Here is a 24,784-nt window from a genome sequence, read left to right on the forward strand (position 1 = left end):
CTGGGGGCAGCGGGGAGACACTGCTTCTCCCCTGAAAGAGGCGGGGCTCCAGGGTGCAGCCCTGCCTGGTTGCAGCGGTCCTCGTGTTGCTGCACAAAGCTCTTGCTAGGGCCTCCTCGGGCTCTGCTCTCCATGAGCTTCAGAAATTACAGCGCCCCCCCCCCCCCCCACAAGGCAGTCGCCAGCCTGAGGGTCTCCCTTAGACTGTGCGTCTGGTCTCAGCTGCAGCAAGCTGGCCCGGGGCTGAAAGAGCGCAGGCTGCTTTCCCTGCACACCTTGTTTTGTCGTTGTCCTCAGTGAGATAGGTTGGAACTGGGGCCCTGGGTGCGGTGACTCCGCCGTCCCGGGCCCACAGGAACTAACCCTTGGGGACAGCAGGGGCTCAAAAGGAAAGAGCTGTGAGGGACTGTTTCACAGCCACGTGACCTGGGGTGGGGGGGGAGGGAGGGGGGCGGGGGACAGCCCAGGCAGCGGGGACCGTGGGGGTCCCTGGGGACTGGAGTGTTGTGTCTCCGGGGACGGGAGGTCACGCTGCCTGCCCCAGGTGAGGTGGGCCCAGGTGAAGGCAGTTCATTCACATCCTGACCTTCAGCCTTTGCAACTTCAATGTTTTGCCCACCCCCCGCTTTTGATTCATAGTAGAAAGTTGATTTCCCCCTTCTGTCCCCGCTCCTTTTCCTTTACCGGATTTGGATCTCTTGCACATGTTTTTAATAGGCATCCCTTAATCCAAGTGTTGCCTTCTGGGTTTTATTCTGTTTTCTTTTCCTTAAACAAAACAGAAAGTCTACGCCAGCTTGGAATAGGGCTCGAAACCCAAGCCAGCCAGCACCGTTAGGCTGGCAGGGGGCCAGCCGTGAATTAAGTGCCCTTCCCCCCCCCCCCCCCCCCCGCCACTCGAGAAGCCTGGCCAATACCACGCTGGTGGGGGCAGGGGGCGGAGGGCAGCGCGAGCTGGAGGCTCCTGCGTCTCCAACACCTCTACTCTGGGAAGGGCGATTAGCACAGACTCAGCAGTCTGGCCGGGAGCAGGGCCATGTGCAGGGGGCGGCCTTGGGCACGTGCCATTGTCTAGCCTGCCGGGTGTGCCGAGTCTTTGGCCTGAAGAAGCAAAACCACTGTCAGGGAGTCAAGTGCCCTTAGCCCTGTAGAGTCGTCCTCCCAGAGGAGCCTCTGAGTGGCATGTCTTCAGGTCCTTTTCAAGAAGCAACCTTATGCAAAATGGCCTCTTCATTTGTTGGAAGACTCTTGGAATTCAGGCTGGCTGGCCTGACGGATGTGGGAGGAGAGGTTGCCACCTGATTCCTTAAAAGATTTCTTTTGAGACTTAGAGCCAGGACAAGCTTTGTTCCCCTGCAGAACTTGTAAGCATTATCTGTTCACAACCAGAGCCATGTAGCATAAGATGCTCCCTTTTTGCCTTGTCTGCTAGGAAGCTCAGAGCCAAGCTGAGTGCTCTGTCAGTAGCTATAGCCCATGGTTATCCTGTTTATAATGTTCTCCTTTCCCGAGTCCTGACTGTTTCTCTTGTACTTAACCATGGTGTGGATAAGTCTTTGGGGTGGGAAAAAAAAATGAGGACATACATGCTGTTTAAAAAATAGGTTGCCATTCAAGGCAGAACCCAGAGGTGGTTGACCATACATTTTGGTCTGCAGCACCCCCTTGCAGAAGTTCCTTGAGGAAGCAGCTGAGAGGTGCCAGGAGGGACAGAGGTGAAAGGCAGGACTTTTAGTTGTTTGTGGAGACTTGTGAATATGTGGCTGGGGGCACTGCTCCGGGTCAGTCCTGCTTCTGAACACAGGCCAGCTCATCCGTACCCTTCAGACTTTGCCTTGGCCTGACTGCACTGCTCTCCCCCCAACTCCCCAAACGAGCATCTCCTTAATTATGTGTCAGGCTTCCGAGTCCAGTGTTTTCCACTCAGATCTGCTTGGGGGGCCTCTTGGGCTAGGACCCCAAGCCTGTCTCTGATTCTGAGATGCCTCAAAGCCCACATTTCCCCTGAGTGGTTCTGGCACCGTGTTACCCGATGGGTGGCCTGTGGCTTTTCTTCTTTTGATGGGTAGGCTGTGCCAGGGTTCCTGGGAGCCAAGCTCTCTCTCTCCTGTCTGGACTAAGCCCAGGGGGTGCTGGAAGGCTTTGTAATTTGGGGTGAGGACTCTGTTCTGTACTTTACCAGGGAAGCCAGGGCCAGCGCAGATCAGCCCTAGCTGCCTCTCCAGGCTGACCCACGCCAGCTGCACAGTGACCTGGATGTCCTGCGCTAGATGTGTCCCAGTAAAACTACAGTCACTCTCCAGGCCAGGAAGGCTCACACAGCAAGGCCAGCAGAACCTGCCCCTGGGCACTGGTGCTCCGCAGCCCCTGCTCAGCACCTCTGGCCTCAGACACGTTGCCCGACCCCTTTGAGTGCTTGGATTATACTTGGATTTCTTGGGCTTTTTTTTTTAAGGTCTCCAAAGCAACATAGCTCACATTTTAGTGACCACATTGTTTAGAATATAGCTTATCTCATTGGAATGTCGAAGCATCGAGTGACGCCAGAGCTGGATGTGGCCCGTGTGGCTCAATCCAACCTCCGGGACACAGGCCACAAGCCCTGGTCGCCCCTGCCCCGTCACTCCTCCCTCCCCCATTAAAAGTAGCTTCGATCCCCTGCCTTCCCTCATCTTCCCCTCCCTCTCCCCTGGGAAGAGAGGAAAGGGCGCTTTGCCTCCCCTGCAGCGGAGGCCAGGACAGGAGCAGGACGTACTCAGGTTCACGTACATCATCAGTTCTAATCGTCAGCACCACGTAGCGAGTGCTTGAGGCGTGCCCCGCACGTCGTGGTTCCTCCCGGTCCATCCGCAGATAGGGGCCGAGGTAAAGAGGGCTCCCCGCCCCGTGGCTGCCGGGAGCCATGTGGAGGCTGAAGCTCCGAGCTGCCCTGGTTTGCTCAGTCGCGCAGCTGGTCCGTGCCCCAGCGCCGAGTGCCTTCCAGGCCGCCTGGCGTTGAAGCTTGCACTCCATGACTTGGCTGACCCTCGAAGGCAGTGGTTTTCACCCAGGGGCTATTCTGTTCCCTCAAAGATAGCCGGCACTGTCTGGGGCCATGTGTCCCTGTCCCGGCTTGGGCGGGAGTGACGGATGTGTGCCACTGAGTTTCTTTTTGGTGACTTGGCATCTTAGCCACCTGGACAGACAGCATGTGGAGACATTTGGAAGATAGTTTCTCTAATAAGAGCCGTGGACCTGGTTCACTCTGTGGGCCGAGCCTGTGTGGTTGGAGGCCCAGCGCCCTGTGCAGGCCCCTGGGCTGCGCCAGCCTTGTCATTTTATAGGCTCCGTCGCTGCCGCTCCACAGACTAGGAGGGCCCAAGACCAGGCAGAGCCGAAAACTGAAAGCCCTGGGAGGCCGAGATCACCATGGGTTACTCCGGGAGGTGGCCGCGTGGGTGGCATGGCGCCCCCGGGGAACCTGCCAGGCCTGTCCAGCGGGCTTGCCCAGGTGCTGGGTGGTGCCTGGCCCTCCTTGAAGACCGCTCCAACCCAAGGCCAGCCAGCCAGACAGGGCCTCTGTGAACTAAGACTAAATGAAAGCGGCCAGGCTAGTGGAAGGCTTTTCCAAACACTAGAGCATTGGATCCTGCCAGTTTAATGCAAGGCACGAGCTTCGGGGATCATAACCCTCGGAGGGGTACAGAAACAGCCTTACGGGGCGCCTGGGTGGCTCAGTTGGTTAAGCGACTGCCTTCGGCTCAGGTCATGATCCTGGAGTCCTGGGATTGAGTCCCACATCGGGCTCCCTGCTCGGCAGGGGGTCTGCTTCTCTTTCTGACCCTCTTCCCTCTCGTGCTCTCTCTCATTCTCTCTCTCTCAAATAAATAAATAAAATTAAAAAAAAAAAAAAAGAAACAGCCTTATGGAGCATCCAGGGGAGCTCGCTGAGCAGCAGGCGACCTGGGGGCCCTTGACCCAGTAGCCTGGCCTGTCTCCCCAGACCTGCAGCCTGTCACCTACTGCGAGCCGGCCTTCTGGTGCTCCATCTCCTACTATGAGCTGAACCAGCGCGTTGGGGAGACATTCCACGCCTCGCAGCCCTCCATGACAGTGGATGGCTTCACCGACCCCTCCAACTCGGAGCGCTTCTGCCTGGGGCTGCTCTCCAACGTCAACAGGAACGCAGCCGTGGAGCTCACGCGGAGGCACATCGGTAAGGGCGCCCCGTCTCCCCATCCACCCCCCCTGCCCCTGCCCAGCAGCCCCAGCAGCCTCTGCCCAGAACCGACCTGCCCCCGCTGTGCTGCGCCTCCTGCTGGGACCTGGGGAGAGGACCCACTCCCCCAGCCAGCCCCCAAACTCTGTATTGCCCCGTTTAGGGGCCAGACCAGAAGAGTTCACATTGCTTGGTCATTCCCATTCGGAAACACAGATTAAGTCTGAAGAGGGGAAAGCCATGGAGGAAAACACTCAACTTGAGGGGACAAGAATGGCAAATCTATGAAAAGGGCAACATATGTATCTTAATAAACATACCCCTAAAGTACTGAGTGATAGGGGGATAGGTAGGCGGTGTCCGTTTTTAACGAACCATCTTTTATTTGTTAATTTCATATACAATTATCCTAGGCTGCCAGACCAGCCCTGGTGCTAACATTCTGCCTTCTAACATCAAGAACGTAGTAGGAGACCACTTGGCTTACGGAAGAAGGAGCTGTGTGTGTGTCACTTGGATACTCATAATTTTGAGATCCTGAGTCCATCGGAAGGCCATCTCCACACTTGGAGACGGTGTAATAGGGTACTGTCAGCCCAGAGCCCCCGGGGGTTGGCTCCAGGGCAAACTCCGGAGCTGGGCAGGACAGCAGGGGGTCTGGTCCTAAGTGAACCAGAGCACCCTTGATCTTGTTCTTACTATATCTTGGGTTTTCATGGACGATTTCATTTGAGGAGAGGATTTTATGGTTAAGAGAAGAAAAGTTTGGAAGCCATGGGTCTGGGCCTGGGTGCTCGTTCTCCAGGGAATAACCTGCCCAGGGGACAGCAGAGCCTTGCAGAGGCCACACCATGTGACCTAGTTGGTGACAAACAGCCCCCTGCCACTGAGCCTGCAGCCTTCCCAGACAGCCTCCCATTTGTTTTACTTTAAAAAAGATACTGATCCTGGGTGGCATCCATAGGTGTTTACCTATTCTCCTTATGCTCCTCTACATTTTAAAAATAGTTCCTAAATTACCAAAACAAAACACATTTTTGTTCTTTCGGTTGGGGTCTTCCCGCCTCTGCCTCTGCTCTTGACGGACATAACCCAGCGGCCCCTCCTTGTGGACCCCAAGTCTGCCCGTACCCCGCGTGTCTGTGACACTGGGTCTTGTAGCACCCCCCAAGGACAAAGGGGCGCTGGGGCCATGGCGGGATGAGGAGGCAGAATTCCCAGAGACCCCCTGGTTTCTACCCCACTGGACGCCGTACCTGTAGAATCTGGCTCCGTCCTCCAGCCCTCGGAGCCTCTTCGCCAGAAGGCAACAGAGGCCTTCCTGTGCAGGAGAAGAGAACCTCCCCTGGCCGAGAGCAGAACTCATCGTCAGAGTGTTTACGTAACTGCTTGCTCAGACTGCAGAGCCAATTAAAAATAATCTCTGTCCATCTGGAATGGATTTTTAAGAGATGGAGGAAAAGTGAATGACATAAACCTATGGAATGTTGTAGAAAAATGCACGGAGGAGAGAATGTACGGGGGTGGCATGAAGCCATCGCTGTCCTCAAGGGCTCCTGGGAGTCTGCTCAGGAGGAGCTCTGCGGGTCTGCTGCATGTCCATGGCAGTGGCTGCAGTGGCCGCTCACGCTTGGCGGGCGCTCGCCGTGTGCGCCTCAGCCACCCTGTGAGGCGCGTGTTACCATCGCCCCATCTTCCAGGCGGAGAAACTGAGGCTCAGGGGCTGAGTAACTTGGTGCTGGCTGACGGCTCGTCCGCGGCAGAGGCTGTTAGGCAGACTTACCCCATGCCCCTTCGCCTCGTCATCCGCCACCTCCAGCGTCAGGGACCCAGTGCCGCCCCCACGTCCCCTGTGTGGGTTTAAGCTTGGGCCCTGGGTCCTGCTGGCCTGGTGAGACTGTCCCCCTCGCGAGCCTCCGCTGGTCCCCCAGGGCCAGTCTGACCCACATCTCCCTAGGGCGCGGCGTGCGGCTGTACTACATCGGAGGGGAGGTCTTCGCAGAGTGCCTCAGCGACAGCGCCATCTTTGTGCAGTCTCCCAACTGTAACCAGCGCTACGGCTGGCACCCTGCCACTGTCTGCAAGATCCCCCCAGGTATGCGCCTGGGCCGCTGGGCGGGTTCTCCTTCCTCTTCTGCTCCTCCGCGTTGCCACCAGCTGCCTGGCGGTGCCTCGCTCGGGTCTTGTCCGCGTCTCACTGCCCTGCTGCGCTCTCCTTGACCCTGCGGGGGGCAGCCGCAGCCTCCGGCGGGTCTGCCTCTCATCCGTGCGTCCCTGCTTGTCGCCTTGTGCACACAGGTGCTCAGGCGCTGTGCTTTCCCCCTTCGCTCCACGAACTCGCACGGCATGTGGGCGCCGCGCCAGGTGCTTGAGGGAGACGGAGGGCTCCGGGAGGCCCTGCTGCTGTCCCCACAGGCCTTGCAGGCCAGCTGAGGGCACAAGACAAAGACACGAATGGGTTTAATACAAGGAAGGGTACTAAGTACCAGGCAAGCAGCACAGATAAGGTGCTCTTGGAGCCAGGGAGCAAAACTCATTGAACCATTGGGATGGATCAGGGAAGGCTTCATGGAGGAGGCACGCAGGCATTGCAGGCTGGTTGGCATTCGACACAGGGTGACCGGCGGGGGCGGGGGGGGGGGAGGGTGGGACCTTGAAGGGCATTCCAAGCAGAGGGAACAATATGGGCCAAAGCCCGGAGGTGACGGAGGGTAGAGCACATACGGTGGCACTGGCTGGAGATGCCGTGTGAGGGACAGGAAATGTTTAGAAAGCATGATGGGGCCAGGCCACAGAAGGCCGTGAGAAAGTTGTACTTTTACTCTGGGGAGCTCTTGCGGGTTTTCTGAGTGGAGCTGATGAATCCCACCTGTGCTCCAAGAAAGGGTGTCCGGCTGCACCCCAGAGGGTGGCGTGGAGAGGGCCATGGCCATGCAGCAACACGGGCAGAGACCGGCCCCGTCCGGGCCTCTGGACTTAAAAAACCAAGGCCCAGAGCCCTGGCCGAGCCCGCTTGTCCCCGGCACGCAGCGCCAGGCCGTGCTGCTGGCCGAACGCGGGCTGGGACCGGCGGGTACTGTGCGCGGCACGCGTTTCCTCGTCTCAGTAGCAGATGCTGTAGCGGAGCCGTGGGCTCTGGGCAGGGCCAGCCTAGGAAGGCAGAAGGTCTGAATGAACAGTGCTCTCGGTTTCCTGCGCATTGTGTGGTCGCGTTTACAGAGGACATCAATAGCTTTGCTCTCACTTAGCCCTCTCCAATTATCCTGGCTCCTCAGGCGAGGAGACGAGTTCAGAGAGGTTGAGCCACCTGCCCCAAGGCACACAGCTGGGCAGTGGCTGAGCCGGGATGAGCCACGGGGCCGTGTGGCCCCCGAGTCTAGTGCTCCTGCGCTTCTTGCTGCCCCAGGGTCACCACACTTCCCTTGGAGAAGATGAGAACCCGAAGCCCGGTTGTGTTCCTGGCATTGTGACCACTCCCGTCCCCAGCCCTTCCCCCACCTTTTTGGTGAGGGGGCCGTGGTGGGGTTTGTTAGCTCATAGACCATCAGAGCTGGGAGGACCTCAGAGGCTGGGCTTCCAAAGAGAAAGTGACTGGCCCAGAGTCACACGGCAAGATTAGGAGTCCAGTGTTGGCCCATTAATAAACGTCACCTTAGCTCACCTTCTGGGTATTCCCAGCATGTGCTGTTGTCTTTCTTTTTCTGACTGACACATTCCTGGCACCCGGGCGGTAGGACTTCAGGAAGATTTATTATAAACTTTATTTGGGCCTGTCTCTGGTTTTACTGCCTGGAGAGTTAGACACACGTCTTCACTTTGCTGCGAATGTCACCCTGACCCAGCCCTGTGCCCAAAGGCCAAAATGTGGCCCCAGTCTCGTGCTCCTTCCTGGTCCCAGGTGGCTTCACCAGGGAAGCCTGGGTGGAAGGTACCACAGGACCCTCTGCCGAGCATCCTGTTGGAGCGGCAGGCTGAGGAAGGAGCCTTTCCTCTGGCCTGCTTCCCCTCCGTCTGATGTCAAGGGCTCCTGCTCCCCAGGCGGTCAGCCATGCCTCCCACAGCCGTGGGCATTCTGGCTTGGGCACCTTCTCTCTCTGGTCCCTGGAGTCCTGCCTTGGCCCTCTTGCCCAGGGCAAGGCCCAGCTCTCCAAACCATCTCTCTCGTTGTTGATAGCCTACTTTAGAGTCTTCCTCTGTGTTCCCTGGCTCCAGGAGCTGGAGCTTACAGGCCAGTGTTTAATCCACCTGTGTGTGTCAGCCACACCTCTCCACTGAGGTGAGGACGGCTTAGGGCAGGGACCGAGGGGGCCTGTCCCTAGCATGGTGCTGAGTGTCGAGTGTGGGGCTAGCGCACGGAATAACTGTGTGCCACTTGAGCCGGGTGGGGTATGCCATTCTGGATGACCCAGGGGTGGCTTCAGCCAGGAGTGGGGCACTGGACACGTATGCCTCTGTCCCCACGAGTGCTGTTTTTGTTCTCTTGGCAGGGTGCAACCTGAAGATCTTCAACAACCAGGAGTTTGCCGCCCTCCTGGCTCAGTCCGTCAACCAGGGCTTCGAGGCGGTCTACCAGTTGACACGGATGTGTACCATCCGCATGAGCTTCGTCAAAGGCTGGGGAGCAGAATACAGGTCAGGTCTGGGTGCCACGTATCATGGGGACCCGAGTGCACATGACTCAAACAGCAGAGCAGGGGCCCCTCAGAGATGAGCCAGGCCACCCTCGCCCCAAAGAGCAGAGGCCAAGGATCAGTGGCCGTGGCCTGGCAGGCCGGGAGGGCCCGAGCCATACTGGATAAGGAAGAGCCAGGCACTTCGGTTTCTCAAACACCATAAACACACATGTTCTAGTTCTTCCTCACCACCACCCTGGGCGGGGACGCTGGCATCACCCCCGGTGCATGGATGAGGGGACCAAGGCCCAGGGAGGGAAAGTGACTTGCCTGAAGTCACATCGTTAGCGGAAAAGCTGAGCCTAGAACTGTGCCTCTTGGCTGCTTCCTCGTTGTTCATTTTGGGCAGATGGTTTTAGGACGACCCTCTCCAGGGAGTTAAGTCTTCATCCTGTTCTTCCCTCCTCTGGGGCTCCGCCCCTGGGTGACCCTGAGGCTCTCCGGTATTAAAATTGAGAGGCGGATGGGAGAAGATTTGGGTAGTCATAAAGGAACAGTTTACTTGCTAAGAAAGAGTTTTTTCAGAATTTCAGATATTGGTTTAAACATGGCACTGGTCGGGCCTACCTGGTCAGTGCTGTCGAATCTCTCAGAACATTCTGGTTTGGGTTTAGCGAATCTGGTCCCTTTTCTTTCCACACCTAGACAGGATGTGTGCAAGGGCCAGGGCCATGTCCCCCTCCTGCCCCCAGCTTCTGCGCCAGATGCAGAGGTGCCCACATGTCAGCTGGGGCCAGTGCTTTGCAAGTGACTCCCCGCTTCTCTTCATTTTTCCAGATGTTTGGAATCCATTTTGTTTTGTAGTCATTCTGCACCCAGGCCAAACCCATTTCAATATTGGCTCTGGGCCACCGTTTGTAATGAAATCCAGATGAGCATGACTTATGGAAAGTCAGATTCTCATTAGAGTATTTCGGCCCGTAAAGTCCTCTTCTCTTTACGGTATTTTAGCTGCTCTGCCCTGTGTCTGCCCCACAGGACCAGGGAACACAGCACCTTGGTCTGTGGGGGTCTCTCTGAAATCCAGGATGAGTGACCAACTGAGAACTTACAGCCCAGTTATGATGGCCTGAGGCGATGAGCCCAGGCCCAGCCCGAGAGAAATTTTAGCCCACCTTTTGGCCCTGGCTGAAATCAGTTACAGGTCCAGAGTAAAATGTTTTAAAATTAGTATTTTTCTTTTAGTGGGGAAGAGAAATACTTAGATGGACCCCATTGGAAAAGAGCCAGAGAGAGGTCCTTTTGCTTCTTCCTACACCCAGACTTCAGTCCAGAGGACTGCACTCAGGCACCAAGGGTCAGAGAGGCACCCCGGGGTCCACGAGGCCATCTAGAAACCTCCACCTGGGCCCAGCGTAGGCCAAGCAAGGCGGGCAGTGGCCTTGAGCGAGCAGCCCTCAAGCTGGCGCAGCACCATGGCCCTCCAGCTCCGAGTGCTGGGAAGAGGCCCCTCGGTGGCGGAAGCCTTTCCCTGGGGGCCCTGTGTTACCACTCGGGACATGCTGCCAACACGCCGGGTCCTGGGCGGCCCACCACGTCCCTGCCACCTGGCAGCCCCGCAGAGCAGCCTAACGGGCGGGTGCGGCCCCTTCCCAGAACAGTCTTGCCCTCCTTCTGCCTCTTGTGCCAGAGAGAGTAAGGTTTCGTCCCTCCTGTGAGATGGCCAAAAGCGGCGAGGGCCCCGGGCGCAGGCCTCCCGCCTCCAGCCAGTACCAGCGCCCCCGGCCGGGGCAGATAGTCTTTGCTCACTGCAGGCCGTTGGGAGCTCGCCTGCGGGCTGCGTCATCAGCCAGCCAGTGCTTTGGGGAAAAGAAACGTGTGGTGTGCCTTGGTTTTTTCCAGTAATTGTTCCATGGCTCGCTCTGCTCGTAAGATTTTCCAAAATAAGGCCATAGATGGGAATTATATCAGCACATTGGGAACTGATGGCATGTGGATTCTGTCGGCGCTTTGCAAACAACACCCATCAGACAGACACACGTCATCATGGCCTGCCGGGACTGGGCCTGGGGCTGGAGATGTGGCTGCCCATTCGCGGCAGATGGGACCCTGGGAGACCTTTGCTCAGGCTGGAAGTTCTTCACTGGTGGGGCCTGTCCCAGAAACAGGTGGGCAAGTGGGATACCCTGGAATTTGCCTCACATGTTTAGCCCTTGAAGGGCTATCTCCTTCCCCATGAGGAGAACCTGACTTACTCAAGGTTCTTCCTAGTTGGAGGAGTTCAGCCTGGCAGTCTCAGCCATTTATTGGGACCTCCTCTAGAGCTGGGTCTAGCAAGGCGCCACGGACCTATCTCTGGCTCTGGGAAGAAGACTTTCACCAAAGCAGGAAAAGGTATTCTGACTTGTAGGTGTGTCCTTCTCGACATTTTTGAAGTCTCCCACCCCACCCCTCTCCCTATATCTTGCAGGAGACAGACCGTGACCAGCACCCCCTGCTGGATCGAGCTGCACCTGAATGGGCCTTTGCAGTGGCTTGACAAGGTCCTCACCCAGATGGGCTCCCCAAGCATCCGCTGTTCCAGTGTGTCTTAGAGACGTTGGGTGTGAAGGGGGAGGGTGGGGGGAGGGCGGGCTTGGGGGGAAAAGCCCGCGTAAGAGGTGGAGAAAATTGGAACTCAACTCACCATTGTCAATGAAGAAGAAATTTTTCTCCCTCTAATCAAAGCGGCCCCAACCTGTTTTCCAAAACGCAAAAGCAAATCCAGAGATGGATTTTCTGAACAGCTGTGTCTGCCGAATCCATTTGCCCTTTGGCCCCCACCTGCCCCCTCCTCCCAGCCCCCTTCTCTTTTAATGACAGCAATCTGGGATGTCACTGTCCAACAGGAAATGGCCATCGGTTCCGGACTGGAGTGTGAAACTCACCTTGGGTGTTCTAGGTAGGGTGGAGCCTGCAGGGGTGGGAGGGGCGGGAGCGGACCTCGCGCCTAGCCCTCTGGCACTTGTAACAAACGCTTCAGCGGGGCATTCCTGAGCCCCAGCCTCCAGCAGGCCGTGCCGGGGTGACTTGGGGAGGGGAGGGGGGCTCGCCTGTCCCTCTCCTCTCGGAGCGTACTGAGAAGGGTGAGCCAGTGTGTTCAGAACATGCACACGGGGCCGGGGTGGGGGGGAAGTTGGTGGGACACCTCGTCTCGTAAACTTGTCCTTTCTCACTCTGGCGGTTGGGAGGTCCGCCGAGGCTCAGCGTGTACGCAGTGTATGGTTTCTCTTCTCGTGTCAATCTCAGAGATTGACGTGCAGTCACGTGAAGCAGGAGGCAGCCGCGGCATCAGCGGCGCCTGAGCTGAGGCTGCCCTCCGCTGTGTGGGTCTCCAGTCCTCTGGAAGAGCGCACTTGCTATTCTCATGCATCCGGCTCTCTTGGTTTACATAGTTGCATTAATTGAATGAGCTTTATCGTATGCTCATTTGAATGTTTATATTAAAAAAAAAAAAATCCCGGGTTGGCACATTGACTGGGAAACCAGCATGAGGGGCCCAGCAAGCTCTCTCTCAAGGTGAAGCTTTTCCAGGTTTTGTTGAGAAGACACCTGCCAGCACTTCTGGAAACTGAAATTAACAGAAGCAAATTCACCAGAAGGGAAAAATCTCAGGCCAACATAGACAAATGAAAAGGGCTATTAAATTTTTTTTTTTTTTACACCTTTGAAAATTGGAGGCTTGGTGCGCAGAGGTCGGCCATCTTTCCCCTGGGACGTACGATTATCTAGCTCGTGGCGGCGGATCCTCGGTGACAACTCTAGCAGTTGTGTTGTAGAAGAAGTACTGCTCCCGGTGGCAATTAGTGAGGAAACTGTTATAAATTATTTTAACTGGAAAAAAAGCCCTCCTTTTCGACTGGCCTTTTGCCGAATACAGCAGACAACATTGCCACTTGCAATTGGTACTCTATTCCTCGTTGCTGTTTTTGTATGAAATGACTTTATCCCATCTTTTTTGCATGGATTTCTACCAGGAAAAGGGATTTCCCATGGAAGTCCTGTCTTATTCCCGGTGAAGGGGAGAAAACGTCTACTGGCAGGTATGAATCTCAAATGTGACGGCATCTCTGCTGCCTTATGGAGACGCTGGGGGCTTCCCGGTGCCTCCCCGGCAGGATCCTAATGCCTCTGCAGCGCTAGCCTTCTGGTTTCGAGGTAGGAGAGCTGCTCTCCAGGCTCCCCGAGGACACAGGAAGAGAGGGGAGGAGCACCGTGCCAGACCTATGCTGGTCTTTTCGTGGGGCTGTGGACACAGAACCCAGAGACCCCACACAGCCGCTCTTCCCCCGAGACCGTCAGCTTCTGCAGGTCCGGAGTTGGCCTGCTGTGAAACGCTCTGCGCCCTGCTGCTGCCAGCAAGCCGTCTGAACCTCCCGGATGTGCACGCACGCCCCGGGCCAGGCCGGGGGCGCGGGGCGGGGGGGGGGGGGGGGGGGGGGGGGGGGGGGGGGGGGGGGGGGGGGGGGGGGGGGGGGGGGGGGGGGGGCGTGTTCCACTGTGGCCTCCGCTGGTGCCGTCGTGCCCTCCCCCAGAAGCCAGGACAGCGGCTTCTGAGGGCCTGCGTTCTCCACCTGCTTCCTCTCCTCCGAGGCCTTCCTCTGGCACCCAGCTGTCCTCCCGTTTCTTGGGGACCAGCTTCAGGTACAGCCCAGTCTGGGCCATCCGGTGGCTGTGCCTGGATGGTGTCTCGGCCCCCTTGATGCTCAGGGCTCAGGGCTCCTTTTAGGAGGCATGATGTTTCAGTTTTGTGTTTCTCCAAAAGCTTACTTGGCCCCTCTTTATAGACTAGACTCCTGGAGGAGGATGTGAGAGGAAGAGATTCAGAGGTGAGGACGTGGTGCCCTTCCCATCAGAGAGGCTGCAGCTGTGTTCTTGGGGGGGAGGGGGGGGCGCTGTGTCCTATTAGCATCCTTCAAGTCACAAAGCTGGTTTTCTTGGTTTGAAAATCCTGTTGTAGGAATGGCATTTACGCGTTAAAAAGAACTTTTTAAAGGACAATGAAGGGGCAAGAGAAAATAGGGCAGTCTAGGTGCGGTGGAGAGCAGTTTTAAGTGTCGTTGGCGGGGCTCCCTGCCCAGTCGCCTTCACCCTGGGGCTGGTGCTGCCCCTGACCCCGAGGAGCTAGCCCTGGGCCTGAGATCCTTGGCTGCGCCCTGCCCCCAGGAGCCAACTTCCCTTCCCTCCCCCCGCCCCAATTTTATTTAGTAACTTGGGTCCTTCCAGCACAAAGTGGGTAGCTGCCCCAGCGGCTTCGGGTTACGGCCTGTGCTGGACCATCATCTCAGTTGGCCACCTTCCTGGCGGGCTGTAGACGATCTGACATTTTGAGACAAGCCGAGAGTCAGGAGCGGGGACTTTGACTCTTCTCTTAGGAAGCACACGCAAGGGCAAGGCTGCTGGCAGACTTTCCCATCGTCCTTATGTTGTCTGTGTTGTATTTTTTTTTAAATCATTAATGTATTGGAATGAGCTGTAGCCCATAGCTTGTGCTTTAGTTTTTTTCTCCATCTTCTCTTGTTTTCCTAGAGTTTGGACCTATTCCAGGGCTAAGGGCTTTTACTCAAACCGCAGGAAAAGGCTTTAAGTAGCGTGTGCATGTCATGCATGCATATATGTAGTCTGGGGAGAAGGCAGATAGGGTTCAGCCTGGGTCCTGAGCTCACCTGAGGGCCCTCTCTGTCATCCTTAAAAGGAGGGAGGAAAAGGAATCTGGGACTGTTCCCAGGACGGTTTCCAAGGGGATTACCCGTAGCAAGAGCGGGCCTGAGTTGTTTAGTTCTGGACTCTGTGTGACTTTTTAAGTGGCAGAGTTGGCCCCAAGATCTACATGTGTCCCCACTTTACTAGAAGAAAACCGCAACACAGCTGCGTTGTACCATTTTTTGTGGCATGAATGTTCCCTCCTAGATCATCCTTTTAAGGAGCATCAACTACTTCCCCAGAGGGTGGGAAAGCAAAACACGTACACAAGAGGCTGGGGCTCCGACGGCAGGCAGTGGGGAAATGACATGCAGGCAACTTTCCAGAAACAGCTAGCCCATCAACTCGCCGATCGTGTAAACTGGATTGAGAAACGCTCTCAGTGATTCTGTAATTGATTTTTTTATGCTGATGTACACTCTAGCATTCTGGTGTTTTTATATTTATGTAATAATTTCTTAAAACCATTCAAGACAGAGAACTATTTAATTTTTTTTGAAGAAAGTTGGAAAGGTTTCCCAGCCACGGTCCTGGGGAGGAGAGGAGTCAGGGGCCCAGCGGCCATGCATCCAGAAGCAGCCGCCCCCCCCCCCCCCCCCCCCCAGGGGGCTGGCTAAGCATGTGGCAGCGTGTACAGACAGGCAGCTCAGAGTCACCTGCAGGCTCTCCCCCCCCCCCCCCGAGGGGGGCCTGAGCCCCCCCCCCCCCCTCCTTCACTCACCCCCCTCCTGCTGTTGCAACGAGGCTGTTCCGGACTCTCTATGGGGGTGTGTATTGGGGTGGGGGGGGGGAACAGAGTGTGGAGGATGCTGATGACCTTCACTTCTCAGCCAGCCTGACCTTTGAATACCTTTGTAAAAAGCATGTATGTATTTATAGTGTTTTAGATTTTTCTAACTTTTGTATCTTAAGAGCAGAGCACCTGTTTAAGCATTGTACCCCTATTGTTAAAGATCTATGTCCTCTCTCTCTTTCCCCTGTAAGTGCCCTTCTAATAAACTTTTCATTGGAAAGCTCCTGGCACAGGAGCTCAATCTCTTCCTGCGGGGTGGGGAGAAGATTTTAAAGGGAGCCCCGAGGGATTCCAGGGGCTTCAGCAATGTCTCCAGCACCCCCATTCTGCAACAGCCTCTTTCACTTACCCAGGGTACTCTGCAGGGACAGCCTGCCCTCCAGCGACACCAGGCACCTCCCCCTCGCTTTCCACGTCTAAGCACCAGTCCTATGTGCTGTGCCCGTGTGGACATTGGGCATCCAGTCGCTTGTCAAAGACCTTCAAGTACAGGAAAATGAGTGCCGCCACGTTCATCCTCCCAGAGGCGTGGAGGTAGTTTTAGATTCCTACAGAAGGAGGTTTTCACACTTTGTCAGTGCCTGTGAAAACTCCCAAGGAGAAAAAGACTATTTGGTTGAATCTTCACTGACCCCAGATAATGTGGATTAAGAAACAAGATTAAAATGAATAAACAATTTTTGTGAGGGGGGCGAGGATGGCATGGGGCTAGAGTAATCCTTTAACTGGGCCGTTTCTCTAGCATTTTCCTGCTAAGGAACTCCCCAAACACCTCCCCTAGCAGTTGGGAGGCCGATTTCACAGGGCGGCTCCTCGGGGCCTAGAGATTGGGCCCCCACCGCCTGCATCAAATTCCTACTTTCAGAATTATTAGTTCTACCGTCCTGTCCCGGTCTTCCCCAAAGATTTAGCCAGTATATTTCTCAGCAGATGACCCAAATCCCCATCTCTAACCCAACCTTGTTCCTTCAGATCCACAATTTTAAATTCCAGCTGCCTAGTAAATGGGATCCAAACCACAACAGCCCCAACCCAAGTTCTCTTCCACATCGCTCAAGCTGGCACTTTTTGGGGACTCCCCACTTTTATCAGCCTGCCCCCCCCCCCGTCCCTCTCCCCCATCCTCCAAGTCCCGAGCGGTTCTATGCATTTCTCTCCCATGCTCGCCATCCCGTTGACGAAGCCCCCCTTTCGGGAAGGCCCCACTCCCCGACTGTCCTGGCCCTCCTATGCAATCTTCTCTCTCTCTTGGGCCTGCGCCTACTCCTTCCGGGTCGGTGTTCCCAGACCACTGTATGCACTCTTGACATTCCTTCCTGAGTGATCTCACCTCCCCACATGATTTCAAGCCCCATTAATGCTAATGACTCCCAAGTCAGTATTTATAGCCCAGACATCAATCCCAAGTTTTAGACGTGTATCCAACAGCCTACTGGCGCGTGGACGTGCCACAGTACCTCGCACGATCGTAAAAGTGGGATTCGTCACTGCCCTCGTTAAACCACCTCCCTCTCCTCTGGCCTACACCCCAGAAGCCACAATCACCCCGCACTCCCTCACCCCCACAGCCACCCAGTCCTACTTGTCCACGCTCCCTGCCCTGTACTTCAGGTCCTTAGCACCCAGACAACCACACCAGCTCAACAGCTCCTGGCCCCCGCCTTCCCGGAAAGGCATCATCCACACTGCCCTGTGACCCGCATGACCTCAGACGCCCCCCCCCCCCCCGGGCCACAGCACAAGCACCAAAGCCTTTCTCAGGGACCCCTGGGCTCTCATCACGTGGCCGCTATCAGGCTGTCACAGCTGTTACGGTCTGCAACCCGGCAGCCGACAGGCGCGGCAGCTCCGTACAGACTCCCCTCCGTGCCGAGCCCTCTTCCCCAGTCCATGCTCGCCGCCCCTGGGCCTGCCTGACACCCCAGCAGGTCTCTGCGGCACTTTAACCAACGCTTTGGGACTAGGTCAGACATCTCCTCTAGAAAGTCTCTCACGGATGTATGGCCAGGGGGCCCAACTGTGTGGGGACCTTGTTCGCTTTCCCCTCTAGGCTCTGAGTTCCCAGTGAGCAACGTTTATATCTTCCTGTACCCCTGCCTTCGGGCCACCAATTTTTGCTGAATAAATGAATCCGTTACTGCCCATATCTAGCAGATTCTACCTTAGCAATATCTTTTACATTTGCTTCCACTGTGCTACCCTATATTAAGTCCTTACATATGCTCGAAGGAACGCCACTCATCAGTTCCGGATTACTGTTTATCTCAGGTATTCTGATGTTCTCCTAACATGTCCCCCCTCTAGTCTGGGGATGGCACACAGTGAAATTACCACCCTTCCATTTCTCTACTCACGGCAAAAACACCACGAATCCCAGTGCTGGGTCTGTTCTCAGCCTCAGAATCCTTCTCAACACAGCTCTCCTGGCAGGTGGGGCTAATCAATTAGTTTGGGCGACTACTGCTGCTAGATTTCGCGGCAATGTAATTATGGTTAGATGTCTTTTCCGCTCCAAACCCGTTGGGCTCCTTGATTACCTCCCAAGTAGGCACTGGCTCCACGAAGTAGTATTTCAAGGTTTTCTCCCAATTCCACTCCATCCTTATTTACCACTGTTTCTCCAGCTGGACTATGTGGGCTTTCCCAACATAACCCCTTGCTTTCTCTCCATACCTGTCCATGCCGCAACTTCCACTGAGAATTTGCTGCCTCCGCTCACCCATCTGCCCCAATTCATACCCTAGCCCTGGCTCAATTTAAGCATCACTTCCTCTACGTCAGTGGGTCTCAGAGTGTGGACCCTGGCCAGAGCATCAGTAAGCACCCGGGCCGGTCAAAACATACTTTCTCAGGCCCCGCTCAGGACCTAGTGAACCAGAAACTCCGGGGCGGGGCCCTACAGGTAACTCCAGCACGGACTCAGGTTTGAGAGCAGTGCTCCAAGCTGTGCTTTCTGCTCTCCCCAGCCTGCTCTGCTCTCCCCTTCCCACAGCAATTGAGGCTGGGCACAGCACTTCGCCTGCTGCCCAACATCCTACCTTTGTGGCCTCATCTTGCTTGCCCCCTACTGTCACCTGGGTTGGACGAGGTGCTTCCAGAGAGAACCTGCGGCCTTACCCAAGTCTGTGGTCTCTGCCACGCCTGGTGCAGCCTGGCGCCAAGAAGGTTCACAATCAGTGCTGGACCCTGAATCCAGTTTCAGCTCTCACCTGGGTAAAGGAATGTGTTACGGTTGCTCTTCCTCAACTCCAACCTGAAGCCTTCTAACTTCCCCACTGACGACATCCTGAGAGGTTTCCAGAGTGGCAGGATTTGGTGCAGACCGTGTCCTTGGGCTTCAGATGAAGAGGATGGTCTCCTAAACTGTGCCGTTTCCTACCCCAGACCTCACTTAGCCCACATTTTTGTAGCATTAAAGCCACCTGGTTGATAAGAGAAAAGGCAGAGGCAATGATTGGTCACCTCCTTCACAGGAGAGAACCAGGGAGGCTGGTCATGAACTGCTTTATGTGACTGTTTATGCCCCCCAGATTTGTGCTTGTGGGGAGAGAGGGTTTGGAACTATCAACAGTTACAGACATAACAGCATTTTAGAGGAAAAATTTTTCTTCCCAAACCTGTGTTCTAAAGATGCGGTAATAACTATGATGTCCAGGTTCTGAATCAATACTTTTCCAACAGGAAACAAGGTAGAACCACAAATCATTAAAAGCTGAAATGGGGCTCAGTGGTGTTCCCACAAAAGGCCCACGTGGTTACTATTACCTCTCTTCTTAATTCTTCACTGCACATCAGAGAAATACCTCAGAATCGAGCGAGATGCCTCCTAGTCTAGAATTTGGCTTTGGTGCTACAAACACACACACTAAACTCTGGATAAAGAGATCTACATTAAGAGCAAGACTCATGATATTAATAACAGGCCAGGTAGTGCCAAAAATATGAAACTGAGAATTTTTAAGACCTTTTCTGCAACAGCTTCTATGCCAGAGATGCAAGGATAGATCACTACACTAAACCCTAAGTGGAACCTAAGTCAGAACGTGAACTTCGCCCTGCACACTCGGCCTGCTTTTAGGAGACATACAAATTCCGGGAAAGTTCATCGTTAGGGTGTTCTCCCAACTGATCCTGCATGAAGGCAGTACACTTGACTGGATTTTTCACTTTCTCCAACTGAAGTCCTCCAGTAAGATTTGGTATTTAATGACGGAATGCCATACCTGAATTGTTTGACCGCTTTAAATTTGGGGTTGGGGGAGTGAAGGACTCTACCTCATTACACAATTCTCTGAAGCTCTGTCTCCATCAATCAGAACGTTCAATGAATCAGAACCTCTGACCACACTGGACACATGTTTGCTAAATTTAGCTTTGCATCAGCAAGCACTCAGAATAGTTCACAGAGCACTCAGCTTACCCTTAGACAGTGATTCTTCTAAGACTGCTTTTCCATGGCAGGCCAGCGCAGGGCCAGGGGTACTCCACGTGCTCTCTCGATGGCCATTGTTATGGGACTGGCCTAAGGTGAAAGAAATCCGACAGGCCACAGTGAAGATGTTTATTCCCCTCCTCTCCACAGTGGGGAACAAGAAGGTAGCCATATGTCCCATTTCACGAGTTACAGGGAGTCTGCAGTGATGGCCTGACATGCTCGATGGTCCTTGAACCACATCCCATATTATTCAGCCGTCCAAGTCTAGCGTCCCTGAATCTCTTGCTTCTCTGAATTAGATGTGGCCAAGTTCTATAAATAGAGAGAAAGCAAACTGGTTCTGTCAATCTTCTCATACTCTGGCAGGGTAACATATTTTAAAATTATAAAAATATCTATGTCTTCATCACTCTAAAATTATTACATAACACATGATTTTCTGAGGGGGAAAAAAAAGGTTTATTTTTGTCTCTCCCTACCTTCCAACTCGTGGAGCTTCAAACTTTGTCATCAGTTTCATCAAACTAGCATATGCAAATCGAAGCCAAAATTCAGGGCCTACTATGTGCCCAACTCTGTGTTACACAAATAGAGAAATGGAGGGGAAAAAACCCGAGTCTCACTTTAAATCTCAGACAGTCCATAGTAACTTGTGTAGGCACGTACATAGGTCACATTAGACTTTTTTTTTTTTTTTTGAGGAGAGGAGTGGGGAGGGGCAGAGGGAAAGAGAAAATCTTAAGCAGGACCCTCGCCCAGTGCAGAGCTCAACGCAGGGCTTGATCTCACAACCCTGTGATCATGACCTGAGCTGAAATCAAGAGTCAGACACAGGCGCCCGAGCCCCCCAGGCGCCCAGGTAGAATGCAACTTTTATGGCACTACCAGCTCACGCTCACTCTTCTTAACATGGGCCTTTAGGAGACAAGCCCTGGACACTTTATCCCCCGTATCCCCTGGAAGGGGCCAACAGCCCCAGAAAGCTGAGGTCTTTTTTAAGTTTTTGAGAGAGAGAGAGAGAGAGAGAGCAGGTGCATGCGTGTGCATACGTGCACAAGTGGGGGGAGGGGCAGAGGGAGAAGCTGACTCCCCGCCGAGCGGGGAGCCCGATGCGGGGCTCAATCCCAGGACCCTGGGATCATGACCTGAGCCGAAGGCAGACGCTTACCCGACTGAGCCACCCAGGCGCCCCAAAAGCTGAGGTCTTGAAAAGGTCAGTTGATGTTATATGTGGTAGATTCCAAAATTGTGAGTTGGACAAACTCCAATTACTATTTATGCCTAATGTCAAGTAAGGCTTCCCCCAACACATTCCCTACTAAGAAACAATAGAACCACACATTAGCAGACTTTATAAATAAATCATCTTTTAATCACCTGGCTTTGTTTAATCCACAAAATCACATTCACAGCTTTTTCTAGTCTGTCTTCCCTCCATGTGACCTGATATACTTTTTGGAACCCTTCAAGTTTTAAGAAGAACATTCTGCCTTTCATTTTGCAACCCCAGAGCCAACTTCCCTTGCATTCTTAATCAACAGCTAATGCAGTCACCTCAAAGAAACAACGATGGTATGGTGGTCAACTATAGTCTCAAAGATCTTCAGAATAGTTAAAAGAGGAGAGGAAAAAAAAGAGGGGGGGAAAAAGGTCACCAAGCCAGAGAACTGCCAATGTTGCCTTTGATGATGGCTCTTCCTGAATGCTCCAGTCACTGAAGCCTTCCCTCCTGGTGGCTGCCCTGGCCCAGGACCTGGAGCATTCCACTCCTCCTCCATTCCTTCCGCAGTGCTTAGAAGGCGGTGCTGGGGGGTCTGAAACTTGTTTCTGCTGGTGACCTAAGGATTTCCCAGTCCAGGCAAGGCCAGGAGCGGCTGTCAGCCTGTGTGCCAGCACCAGCCTGCTGGGGCACCACGCACCAGTCTAGAACCGTGGCCGTGGCTACCACAGTGAAGGTCAATGGCATGCATTACCAAGTGTCTACAAACACAGAAATAGGGATTTTTATTTACTGTAGTTCCCACCCTTCCTTTGGAGGTGGACCTTCCTGTGGGTGACCCCCCACTCCCAGCCCTGGAAGTCACACAGGCCCTCAGAGCTTCATCGCCTAACCTTTCACATCCTTTCCCCGCTTGCCCACCCTGCGGTGTGACCACGTTAGCAGTGATCTTTTGGGCATTCAGAGACAAAGGGGGGGAAACTACCTTGTTTTGAGGGTAAAGTGTGACGACACAGCTCTGATATGCTCTAAGGAAGACGAGTTTCCTCCTGGCAGGACTAATGTAAAAGCCTCCAGATACGATCACATACTGCCTCAATGGCCCAGAACAGGGAATTCCTGAAGTTTCTTTCTCTCTCTCAAACACAAACCCCCCACCCCACTCCCAAACAGCAACTTAGTAGATGAGTTTGTTTTATCCCTACCGGAGTAGGACACCTTGGCCTCCTCTAGCATTGTCTAAAAATTCACCCTCGTTTCTCAGCAGTTTCTAGCGTGAGCTGAGACACTCTTTCAGATGAAATGCCCAGAGGCGTTTTTAGCGCGAGACTAAGCCGAGGGCCACGGACTCTGGCCCCACCTACCCGGTGGCACAAATTAAATTTGCAGCAGCTTCCTTTCCTACCATCAAAAGCACCAAAGCTCAGGGTGCCAAGCTCCCTGAAAGCGGAAAATCCAGAAGCCCAAGGAAAGGTGGACCAGCTCCTGATCTGCAGTAATCGGGTGTGACCACAGAGGATACTCTGGAAAAGGTGGGCTGGGAATGGCGTGGTCCTTCTGCAACTGGGGCAAATCACACAGACCTCTGAGCCTTGTTTCACTCCCGTCCCTAGAGACAGTGTACTTGAAAAACTCTCACTCCTTGTCGTCATTATCCTCCTCGCTCCCTTACACTATACTGAGGGACAAAAGCCCTACTATCCCCTACGAGAAACTATAAGTAAGGTGGCCCTAGAACTAAGTCAGGTGGCCAACAGGATGATGGGAAGTTAAGCCAAACAGAACAGGGTGAAGCAGGGAAGTGTCTGAGGCTGTCAAACCCTAGCGCGAATAATTTAGTGTTCTTCATCAGATGAAAGGCCTTCAATTTCATCTCTGTCTCCCCCAATTGCCATCCAGAAGGCTTTGGCCACCTGTGGAGAGAAGCATGCAACACATTTTAGGCAAGAGCTACCCTGCAGCTTGTGTCATGAGTTAGTCAATATGCTGAACTGATCAAGGCCTAAAATTCTACCCCCTGCCCTCCAGTTCTCCCGCCCCATGTATCCAAACCCTTGAATACCCTGACCCAGGACTTCCACTTCTAGAATTTATACTAAAGATGAAATCAGAGTTACATACAAAGGTGGTGGATGTGTAAGGTTATGCACAGCTTCACTATTTATAGAAGCAAAAAATGCACATGACCTAAATGTCCGAAAGGGAAATGAATAAATTAGGACACATTCATACAATGAAATACCATAAACCACATACATTTCCTGCCAAGAACATGTGTTGTGCTGGTAATAACAAAACAAAACAAAATGACTAAGGGTTTTCCAGCCCAACAGTTAGGAAGGCAAACATCCTGAGTCTCAATGAAATTTCCATGTCACTCAACATACATTTGAAAAATCTTGGTTTGACTACAGCAATTATATTACTACTGTGTAAACATCCAATTCGTTCCAAGTTACTATCCAATGGAAAGTTCACACTGAAACAAGTCTAGAAGTCAACAAGTGTGATACATAATTCTAACAGCATCAGACCTTTTCATAGATACTCAATAAATACCTGACTGGTCGTCTCACCTTTTCTGCATGCAACTTTCTTTGCTCGTGAGGAAGCGTCGCAGCCTTGTCTAGGGAGAAAATAAATCTTAAGAAATTCATCTAATAGCACAGGAGAGTCTGGAGTGTATGGATGTTCTAACGCTAGAAGATGGGAGATGGATTTCAAAGACAAATGCTTATGGTGCAGTCATTACAGCTGTTAGGGAGTTTAAGTCTTCCCGATTTTCCACACGGGTATGATGTGAGTAAATTGGCAGGGATCTTACTGATTCCAGGTTAATGAGACACACTGAAAGAAACCAACAGAGGCAAAAGAAGAAGGGACAGTAAGAGGAAAGAGAGCGAAGAAAGAGGAAAACTTTCCCTGGGGAATTTCTACCAACAGAGGATGACACAGTCCCCCAGGCACCAAGTGTCTCCAGACAGCTGAGACCAGAGCAGGGAATCCAATCAGCCGTTACAAAACAAAATCCTACCACATAAAAGAGAGGAGCACCAAGAAGGGAACGTGTTAGACATGATGGAGCCAATTACCTTTCATTTCCTTTAACTTTGAAAACAGTCTTTCAAAATTCTCCAAATCTCCTCCGCCAGTAGTAAGACTGGCCAATTCTTGAATATCCAGATCTAACATGGGATCTGAAAAAAGGATTTGTCATGTTATTTGCCAGATATGACTTCTATGTGTGCTAAATACACAGTCCTAAGGCAATGGATCCTAGCTTTGACGGGAGTCATCACTGAATGAGTACTCCACGTGTGGGAAAGCTGCTCGGCTGCTAGCAGGCCTTCACGAAAGAAGAGTAACTTACTTGATCCTTACAACATTACACTGAGGCAAAGAATATGGTTTCATTTTAGAGATGAGAAACGTAGAGCTCTGAGTTCAAGTGATTCGCTCAAGGTCACAGCTAGTGTGAATGCAGATTCAGACTTAGGTGTTTCCAACTCTAAAGGCCACCCTCTCCACTGAGGTGCACCGATCAGCAACGGATGTCTGGAATTCATACCGTATTTTCCTGTACAACCAAATATTTTCATATCTATTACTGACAGCCACTATATAAGGTGGTTAGGACAGGTATCGATGTCTGAAATTTACACATGAAGGGGCCAGGTGTAAAAATGCACTCATCTAAAATTACAGCTACTCAGAAGTAGAGTCAATTCCTATTTTCTTACTACAAATCCTTTATTATTTCTACCACAGCCTCTTACCTCTTTAT

General features: G+C 53.4%; 2 protein-coding genes across 4 annotated transcripts in view; one reads left to right on the top strand and one right to left on the bottom strand.

The window, feature by feature from the left end:
• The window catches only part of SMAD3 (SMAD family member 3), a 110,517-nt gene extending 98,753 nt beyond the window's left edge, over positions 1 to 11,764 (top strand). For 2 of the 3 annotated variants that reach the window (XM_044917747.1, XM_044917748.1), the window contains 4 exons: positions 3,983 to 4,195; positions 6,156 to 6,293; positions 8,686 to 8,830; positions 11,282 to 11,409. In XM_044917747.1, the coding sequence (XP_044773682.1) occupies positions 3,983 to 4,195; positions 6,156 to 6,293; positions 8,686 to 8,830; positions 11,282 to 11,405 (620 nt within the window). In that variant the 3' untranslated portion in view covers positions 11,406 to 11,409. Of the gene's footprint in view, positions 1 to 3,982; positions 4,196 to 6,155; positions 6,294 to 8,685; positions 8,831 to 11,281 lie in introns of all 3 variants that reach the window. The other variant, XM_021693740.1, reaches the window with a different exon arrangement.
• Positions 11,765 to 21,127: 9,363 nt separating this feature from the next.
• AAGAB (alpha and gamma adaptin binding protein) overlaps positions 21,128 to 24,784 on the bottom strand; it is a 54,029-nt gene continuing 50,372 nt past the window's right edge. The window contains exons 8-10 of the mRNA XM_021693868.1: positions 24,093 to 24,197; positions 23,577 to 23,626; positions 21,128 to 22,913 (exon numbers count right to left, since the gene is read on the bottom strand). Coding sequence (XP_021549543.1) covers positions 22,836 to 22,913; positions 23,577 to 23,626; positions 24,093 to 24,197 — 233 coding nt within the window. The 3' untranslated portion in view covers positions 21,128 to 22,835. The remainder of the gene's footprint in view (positions 22,914 to 23,576; positions 23,627 to 24,092; positions 24,198 to 24,784) is intronic.

This window comes from Neomonachus schauinslandi, chromosome 9, assembly GCF_002201575.2.
Source record: "Neomonachus schauinslandi chromosome 9, ASM220157v2, whole genome shotgun sequence".
Taxonomy (NCBI): Eukaryota; Metazoa; Chordata; class Mammalia; order Carnivora; family Phocidae; genus Neomonachus; species Neomonachus schauinslandi.